This window comes from Pygocentrus nattereri, chromosome 14 (genome assembly GCF_015220715.1).
Source record: "Pygocentrus nattereri isolate fPygNat1 chromosome 14, fPygNat1.pri, whole genome shotgun sequence".
In the NCBI taxonomy this organism is placed as follows: Eukaryota; Metazoa; Chordata; class Actinopteri; order Characiformes; family Serrasalmidae; genus Pygocentrus; species Pygocentrus nattereri.
In genome coordinates, this window is record NC_051224.1 from 10,223,440 (window position 1) to 10,246,256 (window position 22,817).

General features: G+C 40.6%; 1 protein-coding gene across 2 annotated transcripts in view; it reads right to left on the minus strand.

Annotated features, from left to right (window-relative positions):
* helz (helicase with zinc finger) overlaps positions 1-22,458 on the minus strand; it is a 61,234-nt gene extending 38,776 nt beyond the window's left edge. The window contains exons 1-16 of one of the 2 annotated variants that reach the window (XM_017685098.2): positions 22,310-22,458; positions 18,791-18,997; positions 18,271-18,307; positions 17,517-17,641; positions 16,432-16,488; positions 16,138-16,186; positions 15,891-15,966; positions 14,290-14,488; positions 13,892-13,999; positions 10,967-11,267; positions 9,552-9,819; positions 8,435-8,774; positions 5,901-6,031; positions 4,684-4,863; positions 4,335-4,436; positions 2,055-2,233 (exon numbers count right to left, since the gene is read on the minus strand). In XM_017685098.2, the coding sequence (XP_017540587.1) occupies positions 2,055-2,233; positions 4,335-4,436; positions 4,684-4,863; positions 5,901-6,031; positions 8,435-8,774; positions 9,552-9,819; positions 10,967-11,267; positions 13,892-13,999; positions 14,290-14,488; positions 15,891-15,966; positions 16,138-16,186; positions 16,432-16,488; positions 17,517-17,641; positions 18,271-18,307; positions 18,791-18,979 (2,341 nt within the window). In that variant the 5' untranslated portion in view covers positions 18,980-18,997; positions 22,310-22,458. The remainder of the gene's footprint in view (positions 1-2,054; positions 2,234-4,334; positions 4,437-4,683; positions 4,864-5,900; positions 6,032-8,434; positions 8,775-9,551; positions 9,820-10,966; positions 11,268-13,891; positions 14,000-14,289; positions 14,489-15,890; positions 15,967-16,137; positions 16,187-16,431; positions 16,489-17,516; positions 17,642-18,270; positions 18,308-18,790; positions 18,998-22,309) is intronic. The other variant, XM_017685087.2, reaches the window with a different exon arrangement.
* Positions 22,459-22,817: the final 359 nt, after the last annotated feature.

Consider the following 22,817-nt stretch of genomic DNA (forward strand, 5'->3'; position numbering starts at 1 on the left):
AGTTCTCTAAATGGTGCAAAAAACATGGACAGAAAAGTTAGAAAAAAAATAAAAAAATAAAAAAAAAAGGGGGTAACACTTTACTGTAGGGTTCTGTTCATAAGGTTGCATGAAATCTCCATAAGATTGTTATAACCCTACATCAATGTTTAGGGCTACGTCAATGTTTAAGGCATCATGTAGCCTTATGAACAGCACTACTACAGTAGTAGTTACCAAAAACCTCATGTTTGGATGAGGTGGAAAATTTGGTTTATCAGTAAAAATGAAACACGAAAAGTAGTGGAAAAAGAAAGGTTCAAACTTCTCTACTGTATACATCACGCATGTTGAGTGAGATGCCTGGGTGTACTCTAGTATTCGGCTGGCACATATGCCATTCTATTTATAGGTAACACTTGATCCTGTGTATGCTGTTTTGGCCACAGCACATCGCGAGCATGTCATATCATTTTCAGTTCACACATAGTCGCTGTTAATGTAAAACAAGCATTAACTTGCATTTTCTTTTATAGATTTTGGAAATTTGCCCAAAATTGTGAAACTTTTGAATGAAAACCCTGCTAAGGTGAAGCCTTTTGCAATTCACTTGAAACTTTTTAGACACGCGGCCGACTCGTACAATAACCTGTTAGCTTACTTAGCCAATGTTAAAATGACAGCTGTGGGAACAATTATTATGGAAGCCGAGTTGCATCAATAACATTATGATTGATGAAGACTACCAGCTAGTAAACTTGTTAACTAGAGGTAAAATTTAACTATTTTTGAAAAAAGAGACAACAGCTACTACGCTCTCAGAAATCCCTCAGAAATCGCCCGGCCTTTTACTTGACTGTTCTGTTTTTTTAATATGAAATTATGAAAAAGGAACAAATATGTACTTCACATGCAAAAAAACTTATGTAAGGTAAACAACTGGACCTTAAAACCACTGTTGTACCTATGAGGGTACATTTACATTGTTTGTACCTTGATGAACGAAATATGTACCTGCACAGCACCTTTATTTCTAACAATATAACCTTACGAACGAACTAACCAACAGAATAATAAGACGTGCTGCATCTGACCTTGAATGTTTCAAAATTACTTTGCATAATTATGAAGTTAAATGAAATTTTTTTCCTTTGGTTTGCATGAAAATTTCACCAAGCACAGCCAGTTTCACATATAAAAGACAGAACTTCTTTTCCTTCTCGCAAAGTCTATACACAACCACTCCACCCTGTGTCCACTCCATCGCCCACACCATGCCGTCCCCTGTGGTTCGACAACACCACTGCCATAGAAAAGAATATCCGACACTGAGTAGGTGTCACGGCGCTGTGCTTTTGGCACCTCTGGCTAATACTGCAACTCCAAGAGTGTGTTTCAGTCATGTTGCTCCAGCAGCACTGACTCTTACTGAACAGTTTAAAAAAAAAAAAAAAAAACATAAGGAGGAGGCAAAAAAAAAAGAAAAGAAAAGGAAGGGGGAGAGGAAAGGAGCAGAGTCGACAGTGGGAGCTAATGATGCTGAGCGTGTTAGACAGGCAAGCTGGGTCTCTTAGCAACAGATGATCCTGCGAGCAGACACATACAAGGCAGGAATTAGCCTCTCCTAATAAACTGTTACAGACCCCAACACTTCTTTCAGGGAAAATGTATTCTTTTTTTTTGCCATCATATATCAGCTAGAGGAGTTCTACTGTGTGCCTTTTGGGCATTTGTGCTAAAAACACTGTCTTCATCATGATTTTAAGCTCAACAGAAAACCTAGCTGCAGCTTTTTTTGTCTGCTCCAGCAAGCTCACAGGGGACAGAGAGGAAGAAAAGAGCAGAAGAAAGAGCAAGAACAAGAGTAATAGTGCAGCAGAGCAAAAGCAAGAGCACAAGCTTATGTTCTTTTGATTTTGTGCAGTAAAAGCACAGATTCAAGTAAGGTGTAGAAATTAAAAAAAAAAAAAAAAAAACCCACACACCAACACAGGTACTCACTAACTTTGTCATCAGACACGAAAAAGTAACCTGGTTCAAGTAAGACGAATATATACACGTGTATATGTACTCACCAGGCTCTAGATCAAGCTGACAGAGGTACTGGGAGGTGCTAAGTGTCACTACCACCACTCTGTGCTGCTCTATGTCCTGCCGAGTGGGCATCTGGAAGGTGAAGTAAGCTCCAGAGATCAGGCAATACTGTTGTACCACCGGGTGCACCGTCTTCACCCAGCGGTTCCTGAAGTAAACCCTATTCACACACCACAGAGAAGAACACACCAGGAACAATCATTAATAGAAGCTTATGAATGATGGAGTAAGCAGTAAAGCTGCTCAATATTAACAAGTCCCACCAGAATCTTGTAGCCATTTTCTGTGATATTTAAAATGCTTTATTTCTGTTAATCTATTTCTCTAACATGTCTAAGCATACTCCAGTTCCTGATCAAACAAAACCCAAAAGAAAGAAACAAAGGGTATCCATACAGGCAACACATTAAAGGGAGTGTTTTGTACTTTCTTTTCTGCTGTGTGGGCATGGACCTCAGCAGGCTGACTGACAGCCTCTGCAGCAACCGTGACTACATGGATAGGTGGGCACAAGCAGAATGTAAGGTGGAACGGGAAAACTCAAACAAGGAGCTGGCGACTTAAAAGCTGACTTCAGCTTTGTGTTAGTTGAAATGCATAACTTTCAGTTAGCTAAAAATAAAGCTGACCATAACCTGCACTGCTGAGAAGCTGCTACAAGGCTGCGATCTTCAGGCTCATTCAAGTAAAGCCACCTTGATGTGATCCGATTTCCAGCCTGTACCATACTGAGATGCCTACACCTTAGCCAGCTAATCAGAGGTTTTGCATTACAACTATATTTTAAACACAATGCTAAAGTCAGCTACGAATTTGTCAGCTTCTCGTTCAAATTTTCTTGTTCTAACTTCAGTGGTGCAGCTGGTGCTGGTGAACAGGAAGCAAACTTCAGCACACATATTGTTAGCTGTTAAGGATCTTGGTCAACGTTAATGTTATGTTAGCTAACGTAAGTAGCTAATGTAAGGTTAGCAAGCTAAAACAGATTAAAAAGTAAACTGTCTGCACATTTTGCTAGATTCTCATGCTAGCTACATTACCGAATAGACTCAAGTGAAAACTGTCATTTGAAATTACAGATAAATGGGTGTATCATCTGCAGTGCCAGGAAAGATGTTCTCTTCAGCTTGAGTTGGCTGGTAAACCCTGAGATGTATTGAGCCCAAATTTTCAAATGATTCGCCAAGAAATGCTTACTACAAACTCTTGAACGGGGTCCCACTTCAACCCCAGAAACCAATGAATCATTTTGATTTGGTCTGGTTATTTGTAGAGAGTAAAATTCAGCCTCCTGCACCACGAAACTGAGCATTTGCAAACGAGTGCCATCTCCTACTAGTTATAGCATTACTCCAGCAGTGTGAAGCGTTCATGAATATGCAATATAAGGTAGCTTATGATTCAATATAGTCTATTAGTGCTATTCATGACGTACAAGATCACATCAAATAAAGTGGGATTCCTAAATGGCGGTTAAGGGGCTCTCTGCAGTGTCCAATAAACTGACTGAGGCAGAATAATGAAGATAATGACACACTTCCTACTAATATAACATTTCGAGTATGGAGGAGAATTCTGTGCCTTTAAAAAAAAAAAAAAAAAACAATTCAAAATATTTAAACAACCAATAAGTTTATTTTCTGGAAATGCAGTTTGTACTTCTCAATATTAACAAAACTGTGTATGATTTTCTTCTGAGTAAAAAGAGCAGAATAACAACCTGTTCCGAATGAAGCAAGTTATGTCAGGTGTGTATAAAGTTAATATACCCATGCTACCATGTTACACACACTTAACATAATCTGATACCATGATATATTTACAGGAACAAAGGTGATGCTTCGTTTTTTCTATACCACCCAGCAATTCTGATATTGCCAAAGTCTGCAAGAAACAAATAAACCATAACCAATCACATATTTATATATTCTTAATGGGGTTCAGATGCATCAAGACATTCAAATGACCAAATAAATGAAAATCCGTAAGGTCAAACCATGCTCCCAGTATTTACCAAAGCATTTTAGCATACTGCATGCCAGATCACAATCACAACCTGTAGCACAGAAACTGCAACATAAGATTTGGTCCATATTGTGCAGCTCTGGTAAAGAGGTTTAAAAAGCTGTATCTACCACAACTGCTTTAGGTATAAATAACAATGATAAGACAAAAGAAATTTCTTGAATTTTTATGAAGCCCATTAATGCCACTTATGCAACACAGTATGCCACCAAGCTCTTTTTGGGTATGGGTGCTACCTGAGAGGTCTTGCGTGAGGATTGCCTGCCTCCACATATGGATGAAGGTAGTCCTTTATATACAGATCTGCGGCACTGTTTGAATGGGTGCAGATGAGGACCCTGAGAAAACACACAGTACCATACATATTCAAAACACAACACAAAAGGGTGCACATCTGTAGAGGTTTGACAACTGTAAAGTTTCACATTTCAGCAGATATTGTAAGGAAATCACATCAAAACATCTGTCTTTAAAGAATGAAGAATTTCTACTGGGAAATCTTAAAGGTCAGAATATGGCTAGCTAGACAAGTTAGAGCTCGGTAAAAGGTCTTACAGCCTGTTCTTCCAAAGAGGTGGTACTCACCGTGTGTCAGGCTGCTTAAGGATGTGCTTAACGGCCTGGGCCAATGTGAAGGTTTTGCCTGTGCCATAGGGTCCAATGATGAGCACAGGGGGGAGGTTGATGGAAAGGGGTGTGGTGATGGCCAGAATGGCTTCCTTCTGTTTGGCGTTCAGACGAGGATCCAGCTGCTCGTCCCATTGCCTGCAGCAAGGAAGAGAAGGGTTTCAGAATCTCAAGGAACACAAACAACTACACAGCTGTCCCTTACCAAGTGAAGGACATAAAGCTCCATTTAGTGAAAAACGGAAAGCTCACTTTAATATTCTAACAAACACAAATGACTGGCCGAACAGAAACTGACAGGCTTAAATGTCTATGTATGTGCTTTTATATAAACATGACCACGTTTACAGTGAAGGTTTAGGCATGCCCTGAAATTTCTGGACCCGATTGAGCAGAGAGAGAGAGAGAGAGAGAGAGAGAGAGAGAGAGAGAGAGAGAGAGAGAGAGAGAGAGAGAGAGAGAGAGAGAGAGAGAGAGAGAGAGAGAGAGAGAGAGAGAGAGAGAGAGAGAGAGAGAGAGAGAGAGAGAGAGAGAGAGAGAGAGAGAGAGAGAGAGACAACAACCAAAGTTTTAGACCAAACTAACAAAGGTGAAACAGGTCTACAAAAAAGTGTAATACCTTACAAATAATTGCAATGGTAGTGAAAAAGAGAAATTGATAAACAATGCTAGTTGCGCTCTTCACATTCTTCTGCAGCATGGATGCAATTAAACAGTTTGAGCAGCGTCTGTAACCTACACAACATAATAATTTATGTAAAATGTATATTATTTTATGGTCAGCTATCTCTGATTGTTGGCTCAGTGTTCAGGTGCATCACAATCTCAAATCTTATTAGGTTGTTTGGTAATGTCCAGGAGACTTGTTAATGTGGTTTATGACAAACAATACCTGCACAGCTAGAAACAGAACAAGCAGATTCCTCAATATCTTGGCATGGTTTGTAGACATGCAGTCTACATAGTGCTTAGCTGGCCATAAGCTTCCATTACTTATTATTATTAGGCATATAGCTCCACTTTAAAACTAAAAAAGCAAACTTCAGACACCAAACGAAATAATCGACTCCATTTGGAATAAGAGGATAATTCTGCAAATCTGATTTTTGGTTCAACCCCCCCTTTTTTTAAGGGTACATTAATGTGTGTGTGGCCAAGAAGGTCCTTTGCCTTACCTGTTGGGGCTCCAGGGGATTGTGGGGGTGAGGCTAATGTCGGGGAAGAGGATGCCGTTGTCTCGGAGGCGGTCCAAAGCATAGTGCATTTCACACAGAGGCAGCCTGTTGAGCTGGAACTGCAGCTCCACCTAGCAGAGCACACAGGAATCTGATTAACACTCCTAAATCACACCCACTAGTCTAATTCAGCCTGCAGTGTCTTTGCGATCTTTTATATGTCTTTCAAACCTATGAGACTTCTGAGCAATTCAATGCGCAATCATCTCTGAATGCAAGCTAATTTGTAGGAGTCCTCACAACCTGTTTAATGTGCTTACTAGACTGAGTGAACCCACAAACACCCCTAGCCAGAGGCTCATATGCAAAACAGTATGCATTAGAATCCACTAATGAGCCTTTCAAATTATGCCAGGCAGCCATGAAGGATTCCAGGGGGATTCCACATGACAAAAAGGTTCGTTCCTCTAGCATTAATGCTGCTTAAGTACAGTAGTGGATGCATGAGGCTGGAAGATGCTGTAATGAATGGGATCTCTACGCTGCCTTTAAGAAGGAAGGCATGGGTAATTTAGGCCAAAGCCTGTCCTTTGGAAGCCAGCCCGCTAGGCGGATGGGGTTCGTTTATAACAAAAGGGCCCTGGGAGTCAGCCATCACAATTCAATTAGTGCTTCAAGCAACATCGGCTGCTTTTGAGGAGGTGGGAGAGCTTATCCTCAAACAAGCAGTTTTAGTGTGATACACAATTAAACAATGCCAAATTCTGCACTAAGCGTGTGCTAACAATTTAGATAGCAAAAAGGGGGAATTAAAGGACCTATATCAAGGAAAACCAAAACCTCCTCACTTTAAAACAATAGTGTGGAGAAACACTGTTAAAGTTTCAAAAAACACCCTTCAGTGCCCAGTGCACACATTTCATATACAAAAGCTAAGCAGCAGAATCAGCCTCATATTGAATTCACCGTTTTCATGATGTCATGAATACTAAGGTTCCACCGACAGTGGCACTTCAGCACAGAAAAGGTATCAGCAAGAGAGAATACCAATACTGTAACGTACGTCACAAATTAGCAACACATACAGTGTAGAACATGTCAATCGGAGCTCTTTACCTGAATGGCTGAGTCATAGATCTTACAGTAATCCTGCATCCACCGCTCTGTAGTCAGTTACAGTCTGAATAAGTGTTAGTCTAGGTTGTTATTAAGGGAGTAAACATTAGAAAAAAAAACAAAAAAAAAACAAAACACCTGCAGTCTTTTGGCATAACATTAGACTTTAGCCTAAGAACAAACTTTAGTATACCAGCCCATTAGCCAGGCTCGAGTGTCCACTGTAGTGCACTTCACAGTTGTCTCGCATCAAACCACGAAAAATCCTGAAAACTGCTGCAATCTCACACTTCTTTATGAATATAAATTAAGATGTAGAACTGTATGCATATCATGATTTGTAGGCCACGTAGACTTGGTATACTTGGTACTGTGCTTTGTCAGATTCTTAAAAGTTTAGGTAACAATCACACACTCTGTAATGTGTTTCAGCCTTTACTCCAACACCAGTCACTGAACTTCGTGCTTTCTTCTGAATGGCTGTGCTGCTCTGGAATACCTTTAGGTAAGACTGTGGCAGTAGAGAAACAGAAAATTAACAAAGCTGGAGTCAGCTTTGACTTTCTAACTCCACTTTCAATGCTGCAGGCTTCAGAATGTAGCTGAAGCTCAGTTCATTTAAGGGGCATACGACCATCATAAATATCATTATGCTAACTAGTTTCTCTTCAGTTATTGATCATTTCATCAGTAGTTCTACAGGTAGCAAGACATTTATTGAATAATGGCTTGAAAACTTGGTAACCACATAACGTAAACGCTAGACAAGACAGCAAAAGGTTTTATGACTATTAATGACAAATATACCATGTACCCCAGTGAAATGTCAGGAAGGTATTAAGGTATGAATAAACAGACACCACCCAAGCCAACGTTACACCTGTCATGTTAGCTCTTCAGCTAACCACAGCTGTGCACAAGTCTCACTGCAGCAAACTATGTCAGTTACACAGACCATTTTAGTACAGATCTGCATGCAAAACTACACTCTCAAGAATATCAAATCATCTGACATAATTCTGTTCATTTTAGTATTATTTCTGTTTATGCTTAGCAAGTTAGCTAACTGGTAAACTTCAGCAACTGCTACTGTTAATCTTCCAAACTGAGTTACACCCATTACAAAAACTTCCCAGATATTTTTGAATGATAAATATTTTCATAAATATTGTCTGCTCTTGGTACATAAACCCACAAAAATGGCATAACTGGACCGAAAACAACAATAAAAAAAAGAAAGGCAAGAAAAACCCAAGTCTAACAAGAAGACAAAAGGAAAATGCAGTGTGAGGCTGCATGAGACATGACTCATTTGAAGCACTAAACTCTTTGGATGTGCATCACCAACGGCTGATTAGCTTGCTCACAAATCTGACTGACAGGTTGATGTTTGACTGGCGCCCTAATCACTGTCCTACCTGTAGCTCTCTGTCAGGCGCCAGAATGAGCTCCTCGCAGCAGTCCTTGCAGATTCGTAGAAAAATGTAGTCCTTGGTCTTCTCCTCTATCAGAGCCTCGTAGACACGCTCCTTGGTGCTTGTGGGCTGACCCTGGCCTGCCTGCTCCCGACTCACAGGCAGCAAGAGCACAGAGTTCACCTTGGTCATTACCAATCTGCCAGCCAGCGTGTCCTCTGAAAGCGTCTCTGCCAGTTTGAAGCGTGCAAACAGTTGCCCATTTTGAGCGTACTTGGCACCTCCAGAGATGCCCGTCAGCATGAAGCTGGAGACTAGCTGCAGATTCACCTTGATGTTGAACCTGAGAAAAAACAAAGGCTTTTAATATTGTGGCAGACATACTGCTGCCCATCATCTGGTTAAGCAACTCCTTCTCAAATAAGCAAAACAAAAGTGGCAAGGCTCAAATGGCTTTTTTGTGGTAGTGGTGGTGGCTGTTTTTATTCGTTGTGGCATTGTTGTCATTGGACGTCAAAATACCTTTGCTCCAAGCGGCCTGGCATGTTCTAAATGCCAAATCTTATCTGTGCTACACTGATGGCTTAGCAAAGCCTGCAGAAATCCACTCTCTGAGAAGACACAGCACATTTCAGCTCATACTGACTGACATCTAAGTAGTATATTTTTGGAGAATAAGAGTGATCTCCTACGCCACACTCCTACATTACTGCTGTTTAACGGCTGAAGACCAGATTCAACTTTATATTAAATATCAAATGATATTAAATGTGGCTGAGCTCCCATTTTTACTCTAATTACATAACTTCAACTGCTTTACTTACACATACCCTTGGAAACTGAAAAATGATTCAAGCAGCAGCGCTCCTTACAAGCCACAAAGATCAATTGTGACCTCTAGTGGTTAGAACTGGGAGAAACCAAGCAAAAAAGGCAGCATGTTCAAACATTTTCTTCATCATAATTTTACAAAACAAAATATTTCACTACTGGTAGTCTTGAGTGTAGGAAATTTGAGCCTCTCTTAAAATAATTACACTGGATTATTTTTGTCTTTGCCATGAAGCTCATACTGCACAAACACCAAGTGAAAGACCTCACAGAGGTAAAAAGTCCTCACTTGCTGACTTCCTTGTACTGAGCGATCTCCTCGATGTAGAGCAGGTCATGGAGGCGGGACTGGTAGTTCTCACGGGTAAGAGACTTGTCCAGCACAGACTGGGTAAAGAGCTGGTCAGCAGAGAGTGGAATCTGATAGCGGGTCAGCAGGCTACGCTCCAGCTCCATGTTCTCACTGGGGACGAACTCCACAATAGTCTTGCAGGACGAATCCCAGCGTTTTGCTGTCATGAGGAGCTGCTGGCGGGCTTGCAACAAGTGTTCCAGATCTGCAGGGCAAGCAAGAGCATTGCAAATGTCAGTCCCATGTATTTATAAAGACTTTGTGCTAATGTGACAAAGTCTTCTCCAGCATTGTGGATCAATATTTTTCTTTTTCTTGCAACATGTCCACTTTTTGTGTGTCGCTCCCTTAGACTTCACAGCACATCGGACTAAGAAGCTGCCGCACTCGGGTTTTCTATTCCCCATGTATGCTGTTTAGACACTGGCTGATTTTCCTTAGCATCTGTTTTGATAGATATTTTAAATAATAATGTGCAAAATCAGTACCGCTCTGTAATTTGAAGAGGCTGTATTTGCCAATAATGCTGGACAGTGAACTGCAAATAAGTAGCCTGTTTGGGCTGTTATTGTAATGACACATCAGAGTGCACCAGAACTTTAGGACATAATTAAGAGTGTGAAAGCCCATAAGATTTTCATTCAGTAACGAGACTGCTGCAAAGACCGAAGACAAAAAAAAAAAACTGGTATACCTTTAGACTTCACAGCTATGTGTATGTAACTATTGATATACAAGCCTAAAGTGGACAAACAGGCTGACTAGCTTAGCATGTAATAATATTTAGTAGCTCCCAACTGAGGCCAACAACTTAAGCTCAAACATTACTCACTGCTGCCCTCTAAAGCTGCCACAGCACCAGTCAGAAATTCCGTTTCTTAAAACTAATGATCACAAATGTGTTTTCTGCTTTCTTATTTACATGGATCTAAAACATGTTGACTTAGAAGTCACTTATAATAGAAGATATTGGTTTTCTGACTTCGGTGAATAAACTGTGATTTGAAATAAACGACCCTGACATGCAAATTCAAAAACATTCCTCATTACACAACTATTACCCTCCAACAATACAGGCCTTAGGATGAGAGACATGGGGGAATGTTTTACAAAAGCTGTTCTTATTAAGTTTCTCAACTTTCAAACACTGGAGCAATAGCAAAGAAGAAAAGCAACTGTAACTGGAATGTTTGTTTTTTTTTTCTTTTTTTTAAAAAAATCCATCCAGGATAATGTTCATGGTAAATCATCGGTTCTCTACAGGTGCCATAGACAGAGATCAGCTTAAAAATTGAGTGTTCCTTTTAAAGTAAGCAAAGAATAATCTCCTGTGGTGGACTTCGTCACTGTACCTTCAATGGACGCTGCATCCACCATTACCCTCTGCATTAATACAGGTTCAGAGCCGAAGTCAAAGACCACAGTCTGCCGGAAGGTCCCAAAGATCTCGGTGTTGAAGGCCACCTCCACGGTGTAGAGGCAGTGATCCATGCCATTCTGCACAAGGCCTGCCCCACTCCACTCTTGACATCCGCCTTCACACACCTGCTGGGGCACCTGGGTGGAGGCGTCTCCTGCTGACACAGCCATGATGGAAAAATGTGGCCGGTTGGCATCGTACAGGAGGGCGATCCGGTGCAGGATGCGAGCGGGCTGGGAATGCCAAGCAGAGGAGGGGTTTAGTCATATAGGGAGATCATCAAGTAGGAAATGAGTCAGCTCTGCAGGCTTTACACCAAGATAAGTCAAGGCATGAACAGATGATAACTAACCCTCCATCCCTTACTCAGCTCACTTCCAATTAAGGGGCATTTAGAATGTAAGGCCCTAACGCTTAAGCAAATAAGACAAGATGTAAAATACATCCTGAAGAGGGGTGACAAATATACAGTGGGGTCCAAAAGTCTAAGACCACTTTGAAAATCTAAGATTGTTTTAAATTAATCCTGTAAATCAACAACAGAATTTTTCTACCTCACTGTTCACATTTAAGCAAATGCGTGAAATGCCTACATCAAGGCCTTGTGAAGCTACCTTGTTAATGTCTTTGTACAAAAAAAATCTTTCACTGAAGCTCATGTTTACACAACTCCTAGGTGATCTGATCTACTCATCAGAGGCTTCTCTCACCGTTACTGATCAGAGTCTGTGCCAGCTCAAGCGCATGCAGTCATTAAAAAGTGGGACAAATATGAAGAAATTCTCACCTTTCTGTAAACTCTTATGCAGAGAACATAATTTGTAATGAAAAACTACATTAAATTTGAAAAGAACGATTTTTGGACCCAACTGTATTTATCAGCTGATGGAAAAAATGAAGAATTCACTGCTATTACAGGAGGTCTCCTGGCTCTAATGTTCCTGTTCTTCCTCTGCTCACTGCCGTTGTCCCCTTGAGCAAAGCAATTACTCCACACAACTCAAGAAGTGCCACAATACAGCACCTCTGTGACCACCGGTCCCAGTCCTTTCCACAGTGTTCTCAATACACTTTCGATTGGTTTAAAAAAAAAAAAAACAGAATTAAGATTTGCCCATGGTGTATTATTAACTAACAGGCAAGATAAGTAGGGTTACGTATATCTTAAGACATCTTATTGCCTTGCCTTATTGACTGCCTGAATTAATAAATGGTGGTTGGATTTAATCTGCTTAGATCATTTTTTCCCTTTTCCTAAAGTTGGATCAGCTGTAATGCTCCAGTAGTGCTACATCTAAAATTATCTTTTTAAAAATGAAAAAGTATACATTTCAGATTGCACTATACTGAATTTAACAGGACAAATTATGCTTTCTTGTATAACATCGGGATTCAAAAAGTCCTCCGACAACAAACTAAATCCTTAGACCAGAGGTCACTCAGACGGACCACTGTCCTAATTTAATCGGCATAACTTTTCTAGCCTTTATGGTACTGCTTTAGCAGCCCGAGAGCCTGGCAGACCTATTGCATGTGTTGTAACTATCACGTGTGATGCTACTCAGATCTTTGCATTGCGATTAGCACGGAGATTCAAGTAAGTGACACAAACAGAGAAGGGATGAGATGAGAAAAAGCAGTTGGAGGAGAAAGTGAGTCAGAGGGAAGTTATGGTCAAATGGTTTGCACTAAAAAGAGAAAAGGGACAATAAATGTAAATAACTTGTACTTTATTTGATTTGATATTCAGTTGTAGACTGATGTTGATATAACTACTAAGCTACTTCATACTGTATACAGTACATGGCACTGAATCATAATGCAAGTCAGACATTATGATGTTCTAGACCTTAGCTTGAGGAAATTCTCTCAAACTGGACCTTACAGAATTTTAATGAAATACCCCTGCCTTAGACAATTACCACTACAACAAGAACACCTAGCAGTGGGTGGTACAGGCAAAATTGATAGAATTAAGTGCAGTTATATATCACAGCAAAGTGCAAAAAATAAATGAATAAATAGATAGATGTCAATATTGCTTTATAACCCCACTGAGACAAAGATGAGTATATATAAAGCACACAGCAGCTTCTCTGAAGCCCAACCAAAATGCTGCTGAATGTTGTTTTACATCTAAAAGTCTTGTCTCTCTTGCACTCAAGCTTTCATTTACAGCAGTCAGATAGAGCTGGAACGTGGTAAATATTCCAAGCTATTCAGGCTATTAGAGCCTGCAGAGACTCTCAGCTTGTAACCACAGAATCACCTAAAGCAGCTGGCAGAGTGAGGGGTGCTATAGGTGGTATCTACATGCTTGGCTAAAGATAACCCCTAAGAGAGTGGCTTCTCCTTCAACTCTTTTCCCTCTTTAACTCTCATTCTAATGTCTGTTCAACAACAAAGTGGACTAATTTACCTCAGACTGCTACTCACTACATGAAAGCTTGTCTTAAACACTACATACACACACACACACACACACACACACACACACACACACACACACACACACGTGTGTGTGTGTGTGTGTATGTATGTATGTATGTATGTATGTATGTATGCATGCATGTATGTATGTATGTACGTACGTAGTGTTTATTTGTGACATATGGGTATAACGGTAATATTAAAACTACTTTTAAAAAAAGGTTTTCAACCAGTACAGTAAAAGAAGTGGTGTATCACGCACCACTGTCCACAATATCCTCAAAAAAAAAAGCTGATAACAATTTACCATGATAACGATACATATCTTTGCATTGTCCCTACTTCTGAATGGTAAAATTTTATTAATACTAAACAAGCCAGTTATTCTAAGAGATTTGGTATTATGGGAAATAATATGGGCACCTACCTTGCAGTAAAGTGAGAACGTCCAGGAATGGGATGATTTTTTGGTGCTGACAGTGACTGACAGATCTGAGCTATGTTCCACTGTAACTCCATCCACACAGTCATTGAGCTACAAAGATATCAGAGGTGGAGGAAAAAAATGAAACATCCATATGAGGAAACCAACACCATCAACAGATCATCTTAAATGGCAGGAATGTTAACTGTGTCTGATCACACTGGGGTCAGTTAGCATTTGATTCAATAATTTCCTCAATAGCGTTGTAGACTAGTCTTTAAACCATCACAATCATGCAGATTTTACTAGTAGTAGATAGTATGGTTGCTTTAACTTGGAACTCTGTGAAAGACCGTGATGAAATGGTGGACGCAGTAACAAATCTTTGCTGGATGGCATACCACTTTCTCTGGTGTAAGGGAGTTAATCCACTTCTCGATGAGCGCCTCCATGTAGTTTTCTGTGTAGTGCTTCCCTTCCTGCTGCTGCTTCAGGCGGATGAGTCGGGAGGCATAGCGCCGCTGCCACTCAGTCAGCTCCTCCTGAGAATGGGCTGATGTGCACTGAGCCCCGTACCGACACAGACCCTGCTCTAGAAACCTGTACAGAAAAAGAGTTACACTTAAACTTCCAATGATAAGATCAGCAGTTCTGACGTGCACTCAGAAATACATGCTCAGATACCAAAACTTGCTCATTTGCTGAGATTCATCACTAAAACGTGTTTCCACCTGCTATCCCAATTTTTAGACCACAGTTGTTTGAAGCAGACCTGAGCATGGGTGGAGTGTTCAAACTCAAAAAAGACTAAAGAAAAATTTGGAGCAGTCCACACCAAACAAGGTAGGTCTAAAAGTTCCAAGGTCCAAAAGCTCATTTGACTGAACTGCTGAAAGGGTCCACTGAAAGTGTGAAAACACCCTTATAGAAATACAGCTACGGTCTAATATGCATACTTGTTTTCAGATAAAACTCTTAGCTAGGCCTGTCACAATCATTAAAATTTGGCTGATAAGTAATTGTTATATGAATTACTACAATTAACAATTTGTCTTTTCTTGCTTACTGTATGCAGCTTTTAAAGTACAGGCATAAAGTGCCAAAACTGGACAATTACCTATCTTGCTTCTTAGCTCCACAAACTTAGCAGTAATACACAAATGTCTATAGTTACAAAGACTCACGTGTGGAGTCCAGCAAATCTGTGCTTTTCACTAGAGTGAAAATAAGCAAAAATATTTGCTAACTTGCTAGTTTAAACACTAAAAACATTAGGGAAAAAATTTTAACATCAGAAGAAAAATTATTGTGGTCAACCTAAATCAGTGTTCATCTCAAATAATTGTGATTATGCCATTATGTTATAACTGTGACAGGCCAACACTTACTATGGTGCATAATTCTGGCTGCCAATTGCTAAAGTGCTTCAACTTGATTACTAAGTAATAATAATAATAATTTCGTTTATTAATTTCACAAGGAAATCGACCTCCGTATTTAACCCATCTGTGCAATGAGATGCCCACACACAGACTAGTGAACGCACAACACTAGGGGGCAGTGAACACACTTTTTCAGAATGGTTGGCAGCCCTATCCACAGCGCCCAGGGAGCAGTAGGGGGTTAGATGCCTTGCTCAAGGGCACCTCGGTCATGTCCCATCAGCTCTGGGAATCGAACAAGGCTGGTTCCCTAACCTCCAGCCCATAACTGCCCCTTAAATGTACTTGGAAGACATTTCCAGAATTCAGCATTAGTTATTTAGCCCCCGCGCCACATAGAAGAGCTCTGAATTTTAGCGGACTATTAACATATGTCCTATGTACTGTCTGAAAAAATGTACTAGAGAAGACTGATGACAAATTCTCACATACGTCAGACCTTGCGCAAAAGCAACCGGGGAAAAAACCTCCTATTAGTTACTGTAATTCTGTTAACTAAAAGAAAAGGTCACTCACACATTATACAAGCACAGAAACAGAAGGAAGGAGGTTGAGCGTACCTTTTGCACAATGTGTACTCCTCACTGCTAGTGACCCCTCGAGGTGGAGGCCGAAACTGCCAGCCCTCGAGAACATCTGCGCCGAATGCCAGACGCACAAAGATTCAGATAGTCAAAGGGGAAGAGAAAGAGAGAGATAGTAAGTCAGCACATATGCCCAGGCAGCCCTACGAGTCATAAGACTAGAGCTGAAAACGGACTTTTGATTTTTGTTGTGAAACTGAAACAGTCAGTAGAAGAAACTCACCTTCTTCACTCTCCTCCGGCACCTCTGTCACCATCTTGCTGTTTACGGCCTGCCATTCAAACAAGCTTCATGACTCAAACTCGTATTTCAGAAAAAGCCCCAAAAACCACCCACAGCCTTATAAAACTGAGTAAAACTAAATTTAAAACACTAGGATAGATAGCAGTGTCTTGCTCTGCATGACTAAAACAAAAGAATAGAGGGAAAATGTTATGGCACATAGTCTGAGACTTGCTTAGACATGCCTCAATACAGGATACAGATATAACCTTTACAAAAGTAACATCAACTTACCTCAATTTCAGAGAGGAGTATTTTCAACCTTGTCATGTCCTTAGCCACAATTCCATTCTTAAACAGATGGAGAGATATGTTTTATTTATCAAACAATATTTTAATTTAGTTAGCTATCTAACCCAAAAGTTGACTAGAACCATCACAGCTTTCACGGTCAATTTGAAACAGTCTGATACACTAATCAAAATTCCAAAATTCAAAATAAGCTTCCATTCAAACATCTGGAATCACCTGACAATCATTTTTAATTTCTTCAACAACTTATACAATGTAGATTTACACAAAGTTAATACATGTATTTGAACATTAAATGATGCACATACACCTATGTTACATTTTCTGAGCTTCCTTTTCTGAGTATATTTGAACTTTGTGAAGTATGATTTATTTGCAGTAAAACTACTAAAAACATTGACTGGGTGTACATGCACTCAATAATCCAATCGTAACCGGATTTCTGCAGTTATCCAATTATTCAAACGGTCATGTAAACACCATACTCTGATCTAGAAATCCGATAAAGAAATCTGATAAAGAGAGCTGGTTCAGTTCAGTAATCAGATTTCTCAATGCATGTAAACACATACTCCAATTTTTATCGGATTTCTCAGTCTGTGCATGCACAAGAAATGACAGTGGATGTCACGAGATGGCTGCAAAACACTGCCGAAGCACCACTGAAACCAAACACAAAATAAGGATTAAAATATTCTTCATTATCTAGATGATGCAAGTTCATATTTTTAGGTAAAGTGGCACGATGTTTGGAGGGAAAAAAAAAAAAAACAGTATTAAGCTTGAGTTTTACATTATGTTTATGTCACATTTTCTGTGAGTCTATTGGCTGGTTGAAAAGCAGAAATCCGATTATTGTCTACTCGTATACACCCGAAGTTTTCCCATTACCTGATTACTCAAGCGCATATAAACATGTTGATCGGATTCCTGACATATTAGATTTTCTGCAGTTATCAGACAATTCAGTGCACGTGAACGCACTCACTGATTTCAAACTTATGAATAGTGATTACAAACTTTGGAAGAGTGCTGCAACTCTAATAAGAAAAGAAAAGTTAATTTACCAGCGGTTCTCCATACAGCGCTTTTGAGAGTATGCTGAAGACCTCCTGTAGGCTTCCATCCAGCAACATGTTCTGAAGCCCAGCCCGGAAACTCCCTTCTCCCTTCCCCAACTCCTCAGCAAGCACTACACCCAAAAAAATAAAACACCACACAGACAAGTCAATTTAAGAACAATCCTAACAATCCTAGCGTCCAATATTTCCAATGTTTCCTGAGGTAGGACTGTCTGTTTTTGTGTTTTTTTTAATCGCAAAGCACCACCACAAAAAGCATGTTAAAAAAATTATGGGGTGATTCAAGCATTGTACTAAATGATTTAAAAAATAAATTAAACCAGCACACCTCCAAAAAAACAACTTCATAATTCTTTCTATGCATACACTATTCTCGGAACTTAACAAGCTAGCTAATGCTGCTCACCGCAGGGGGCTGGTTTTGGAAACAAACTCTGGCAGTACCAACAGGCAGGATTTTATGGTGAGAAAACAACTAGATGGTAGTCTATTCATTTACAATGTAAAAATTATATCCAGACCTCAAGGTATATAGTACCAAGACTAGAGCACACCTGACCCACACGGAGCCAATCATACACTCTTCTACTGACCCGTGTTAAGGATATACTGTCTGGAAAAACATCTGATTATTTCTTTTTATCTTGTAGGTTGGCACTAGTCATTCTATAAACATTACAAGTTACAGGCTTAAGCATCATGGGGACATTTCTTCAAAGAAAAACTCAATTTAACTCACCATGCTTACAGTCCTCATCAGCTTGATCATAGTCCTTCTGTAGAAGGAAGATACACCAGACGTTACGCTCTAGCTCAGGAATAGGCGACTCTAGTCACAGAGCGCCACAGAACTGTCTAATGTTTACCCTGCTCTAACAAAGCTGACTCAATTCATCAACTTAAATTTGAAGCATTTGAAAAAGAAACCTGCAAACTACACCGTGGCCCTTTGAGATTGGATGCCCAATCTTTGCTCTAGCTTATTCAGTCCTGTTGTCAACATAAGGAAACATTCTGCATATAAACCACTACCAGCTGTTTGGTTAAAAATGAATGAATAAAACCCAAATGTCAATTGCTAAGCATTAACTATCTATTAATTCATATCTTGTGCACAATCCAAGGCAGTGCAAATGTACCCAAGAATGACAAACTTTAAAACATAATAATGCACTTCAAAAGGACATGCTAATTTCTATGACCAAAGAAAATGCATGCTAGTAATCTTGAGCAGAGGAACTGGCACACAAGGAGCTCACCAGCTGGAGCAGGGCTGCAATCCGGTAGAGCAGAGCGCGCTTGCGGAGGAGGGCCGTGTTGGGGGTTGGGGGGCACGGCGCTAAGGCCAGCAGGGCCTCTGTGCTGTGGGCCACTGCCGCCTCATACTCCCGCCTCACTAATGATCCAATGGCTTCTTCACATGACTTCTGTGGCCTCCTGTCCTCCATGACTCTGGGACAGAGTGTCTGTTGTATATAGGGAGTGGGACATACGGAAAGGTCTAAGTTCAGTCCAGCAATACCACAGACCTGCACAGTTTGGAGATGTTCCCTGCTCTCAAAAGCAAAGTATTAAGCTATTCATGAGCCACACATGAACTCCATGGAGTCATGGAGTCCACAAAGTCAACACTTGTAGTTTGTGGTCTTGCTTATGTGCACAGTTCAGCTGTGTATTTCCGGACTTAGACAAAAAAAAAATTTAAAAATTAAATCCGCAAGCACTTGTTAAGACCACCAGTCTGCAGATATGCATCTTGTCTTCTTTGTGGGACAGTTAGTTGCTACAAACAAACGTTAGAACATCTCCAAGGTACTGAAATGTGGGATAGACACTACATATGGTAAGTAGGAACTTCGGGACACACATTATAACTGCATTATAACTGTTAAATAATCCAACAAAGGCTAATTAAGGAGTATCCTTATTGCGGCTTATTGGGCTAAATTTTAAGGCACAATTAAAGAACACAATTCAGGAACGATCTAGGCCAAGAAGACGCCTGTTTGACCGACAGCAAAAACATGTATCCAGAAAAACCTCATACTAGGACAGTCACTCTAACAGCCTGATGACATTCGATAATATAATAGATTGAAAATGATAACTGATCATTTCTTCAAATAAAGGTAATACAGAGACAGCAGAACATATTAATGTTTTCAGAAAATGTCCAGCTTTTTTAAATCCAACAGTGGAAACATCAATATCTTTCTCATACTTCTGGTATTTATGCCATGCCTAACATCAAGAGTATACAGTTGTTGTGGACCAACTGATGTGAAGTCACGAGGCCTCAGAGTAGATGTCTTGAACAAAGGACTGAAGTCATTTTTCCCTTTTCCATAATAATTAGGTCGCAACTGCAATTTCCAGCTGGACTCAGTTGGAGTATAACCATGTCTCTCCAACTAGTTTTCCACATTTTCCAGCCTGAAACAAGCAAATCAGGAATGCGCCACAAATCACCATCATGAACTACAACAGAGCACTGCTCTTATCTGTGAATGATAGGAGTAAGAATTTTCAGTCCAGTTTTCTGTAGAAAACCATGCTTTAACTGGATTACATACATGTAGCCCAAACAGCAATGCTATTTAAACTTGAAAACCTGAAACGTTCATTATAAAAAGCCACTACAGCTTGTACAGACATAAATAAAATAAGATTAAATCAAGGAAAAACTTTTTTTTTTAAATCAAGGCCAGCTCTTTTAAAGGGAACGACACTTTCCCTCATAAACTAAGGCAAGCTGAGAGCTAAGGTGAGCTGTATGCTAGCCAAGCTTTGTCAGATATCAAAAGACAAATGACAATTTATTATTACAATACTTTCCAAATATTATGCCATTTCAGTATTACATTATTTCACTTTGCATTAATAAAGTTAAAACACCCATGTTTCCGAAGCTCAGTGAAGGAAACAAAGAATTGGAAATGTTAAGCATGACATGACAGAAAGTGAACCTTCTGTTTATTTTGTTCTTAAGTCTTTAAAACTGTTCTTTCAAAACAACCTGAAGCACCCAGCACATGACATACAATGCAGTTAACTGTCAGGTCTTAGAGACCACACAAAGTGCACGAACCTAAAAACAAACCACTTGGCAAGACACTACTATTTAAAGTTACAGTCATAGACAGAATAACAATGTTATAATGCTCATTATCTGTAAATACATTTAAAGGAATAGCTTGGCAAAAAAAAAAAAAAAAAAAAAAAAAAAAAAAAAAAAAAAAAAAAAAAAAACACACACAGCATGCCTTACTGTAAACTATAGCTGAATGCTGAGGGCACTCTTAAAACACTGATGCTGTGCAGAACTGCCTAACTGTGCCTGCAGTGTTGCTACATGCCAAAGTTTTGTTCATTTTTAAGGTTCACAGTAGGTCATACTGTGCCCTAAACCACACTGACAAGGCTGCATGACCTTAATGAGGGGCTGGATGTGGTTTGAGCAGATAAGTGAGAAGTTTCGGGCATGTATTTCCAAAAAAGATTTGAGTGACTATTGACTGTGTTTGTTAGCAAGGATAGCCTCCTAGATCCAGTTCAGAACTGAAGAAGCAAATGGCTGATGGACGACATCCAGGGTAAGGAGAACATTTCTGAATTTACACAACACTATCACGGTACCTCGGCGTACACGATCTATTGTCCAGCGCCAAGTACGTAAACAAACTATAACATACACGTGTGCACCGCGCATCTAATCAAGCCCGATCACACCAAAAAAGGCAACACAAGAGACTTAGAAAAATATAAACAGCCTATCTTTGGATTCCGGGTCAGTTAATAATAGATGTCCCGTCTGCGTGTATGTGTGTGTGGGCGTGTGTATGTTGCATGTCCATCAAGTGCGAGAGGAAAAAAAACACAACTACTAACATTAGCCTTACTGTACCTCGACGGAGAACAACAAGGTATCAGCAGAGAGCCACACACCGACACACTTAACGTTAGTCCCCAATCACCCAGCAGCGCAGACCGCTACTTATAAACTATTTGACTGTTGGCATTGCAACTCCACTATGCAGGGCGGCCCGGAGCAGGATGGAGTCTTGGCTCCTTTTAGCGTTTCGTGTCTTTCCTCCCTCAAGCTTCTGTGCAGCTCTCCCTCACTATATCGCTCGGCTCTGGAAGTCTGGACCTGAATTTCGGTAAACAGGGCTGCATTAGGACAACGTCTGTTGCATAAAGCGTTATGCAAGTAAACGCTGAACTGAACTGAACCGTTACAGTTCTCCCACTTTCGCCTCCTTTCCTTTCTGAGCCCAATAAAGCGTTGCTGGTTAAGCAGCACCGCAGCACTCAAGCTCCGCTTCGACTTAACCGCGATGTCGCCGGTCGGTCTGCGGGCTGTAGCTGGCTGCTTCTCACGGCCTTGAGCTACAGACGCCACCGAAAGCCCTGTTCGCATAACGCCAAGCAGTGAACGCCAAAATGTCCACACTATGCAACCAGCTGATACCTTCTACGCCACCATAAACACGCCAGCAAAAGATACGGCACCGTTAACTCAGAGGTTGTCGGCCAGACGAGTCAGCTAGTGGCTTTAGCGAGGCAGCTAACGCTATGTAGCCTGCTCGGAGGGTCGCGGCTAAGGCCCTTATTGTGCTGCGAAAGCTCCTGCGCAAGAGAGCAGCGCTCGTTTGGGTTTTCTCGCACGTATAGTTAGCTACCGTCTATAATTTCGTCCGAGAACCGAGACGAGCCACCGGTTCCACATGTTTGAGAGGCGCACGGATGAAAAGGTGTAGGAGGAAGTCTGCGCTTACCTAGCTTTACTTTCTACGCCATCTTGGATCCACTTGTCAGCCTATCGCACGGCATGATGGTCAAATAGTTCTGCGCCCGGCTTCCTGGAACCGCTACCAGCACAACAGAGGAGCAGAAATGCGTTCAAGAACGCTGTGGCCTGCGCGGTGGCAGGACTCTGCTCCTTTAGAAGAGCAAACGCGAGGAGTGCTGAGCTCAAATATCCCCGTGGAAGACCTGCACGTTAAAGGGGAATTCTACTGAGTCTTCAAAACCTGTGCATAATTCAGTGGCTGAGATGTAAACAGAGTCGTGGTTTGGTGTGAAACGCTCCGTTCTAGACAAACTGGTGAACCGTTCATGGTGGTGGTAATAGGAACCAGACGCCTGCGGTGTTTATTAAAGCCTCTGAAAGTTTCCTCAGGGGGTTATTACATTATATGGGTATGAATTACGCTGCCTGATGTCTAAGACATTGTTTCATGAAAGTTTTCCAGTAAGGATTTGGGCTAAAAGGTACATTTTAAA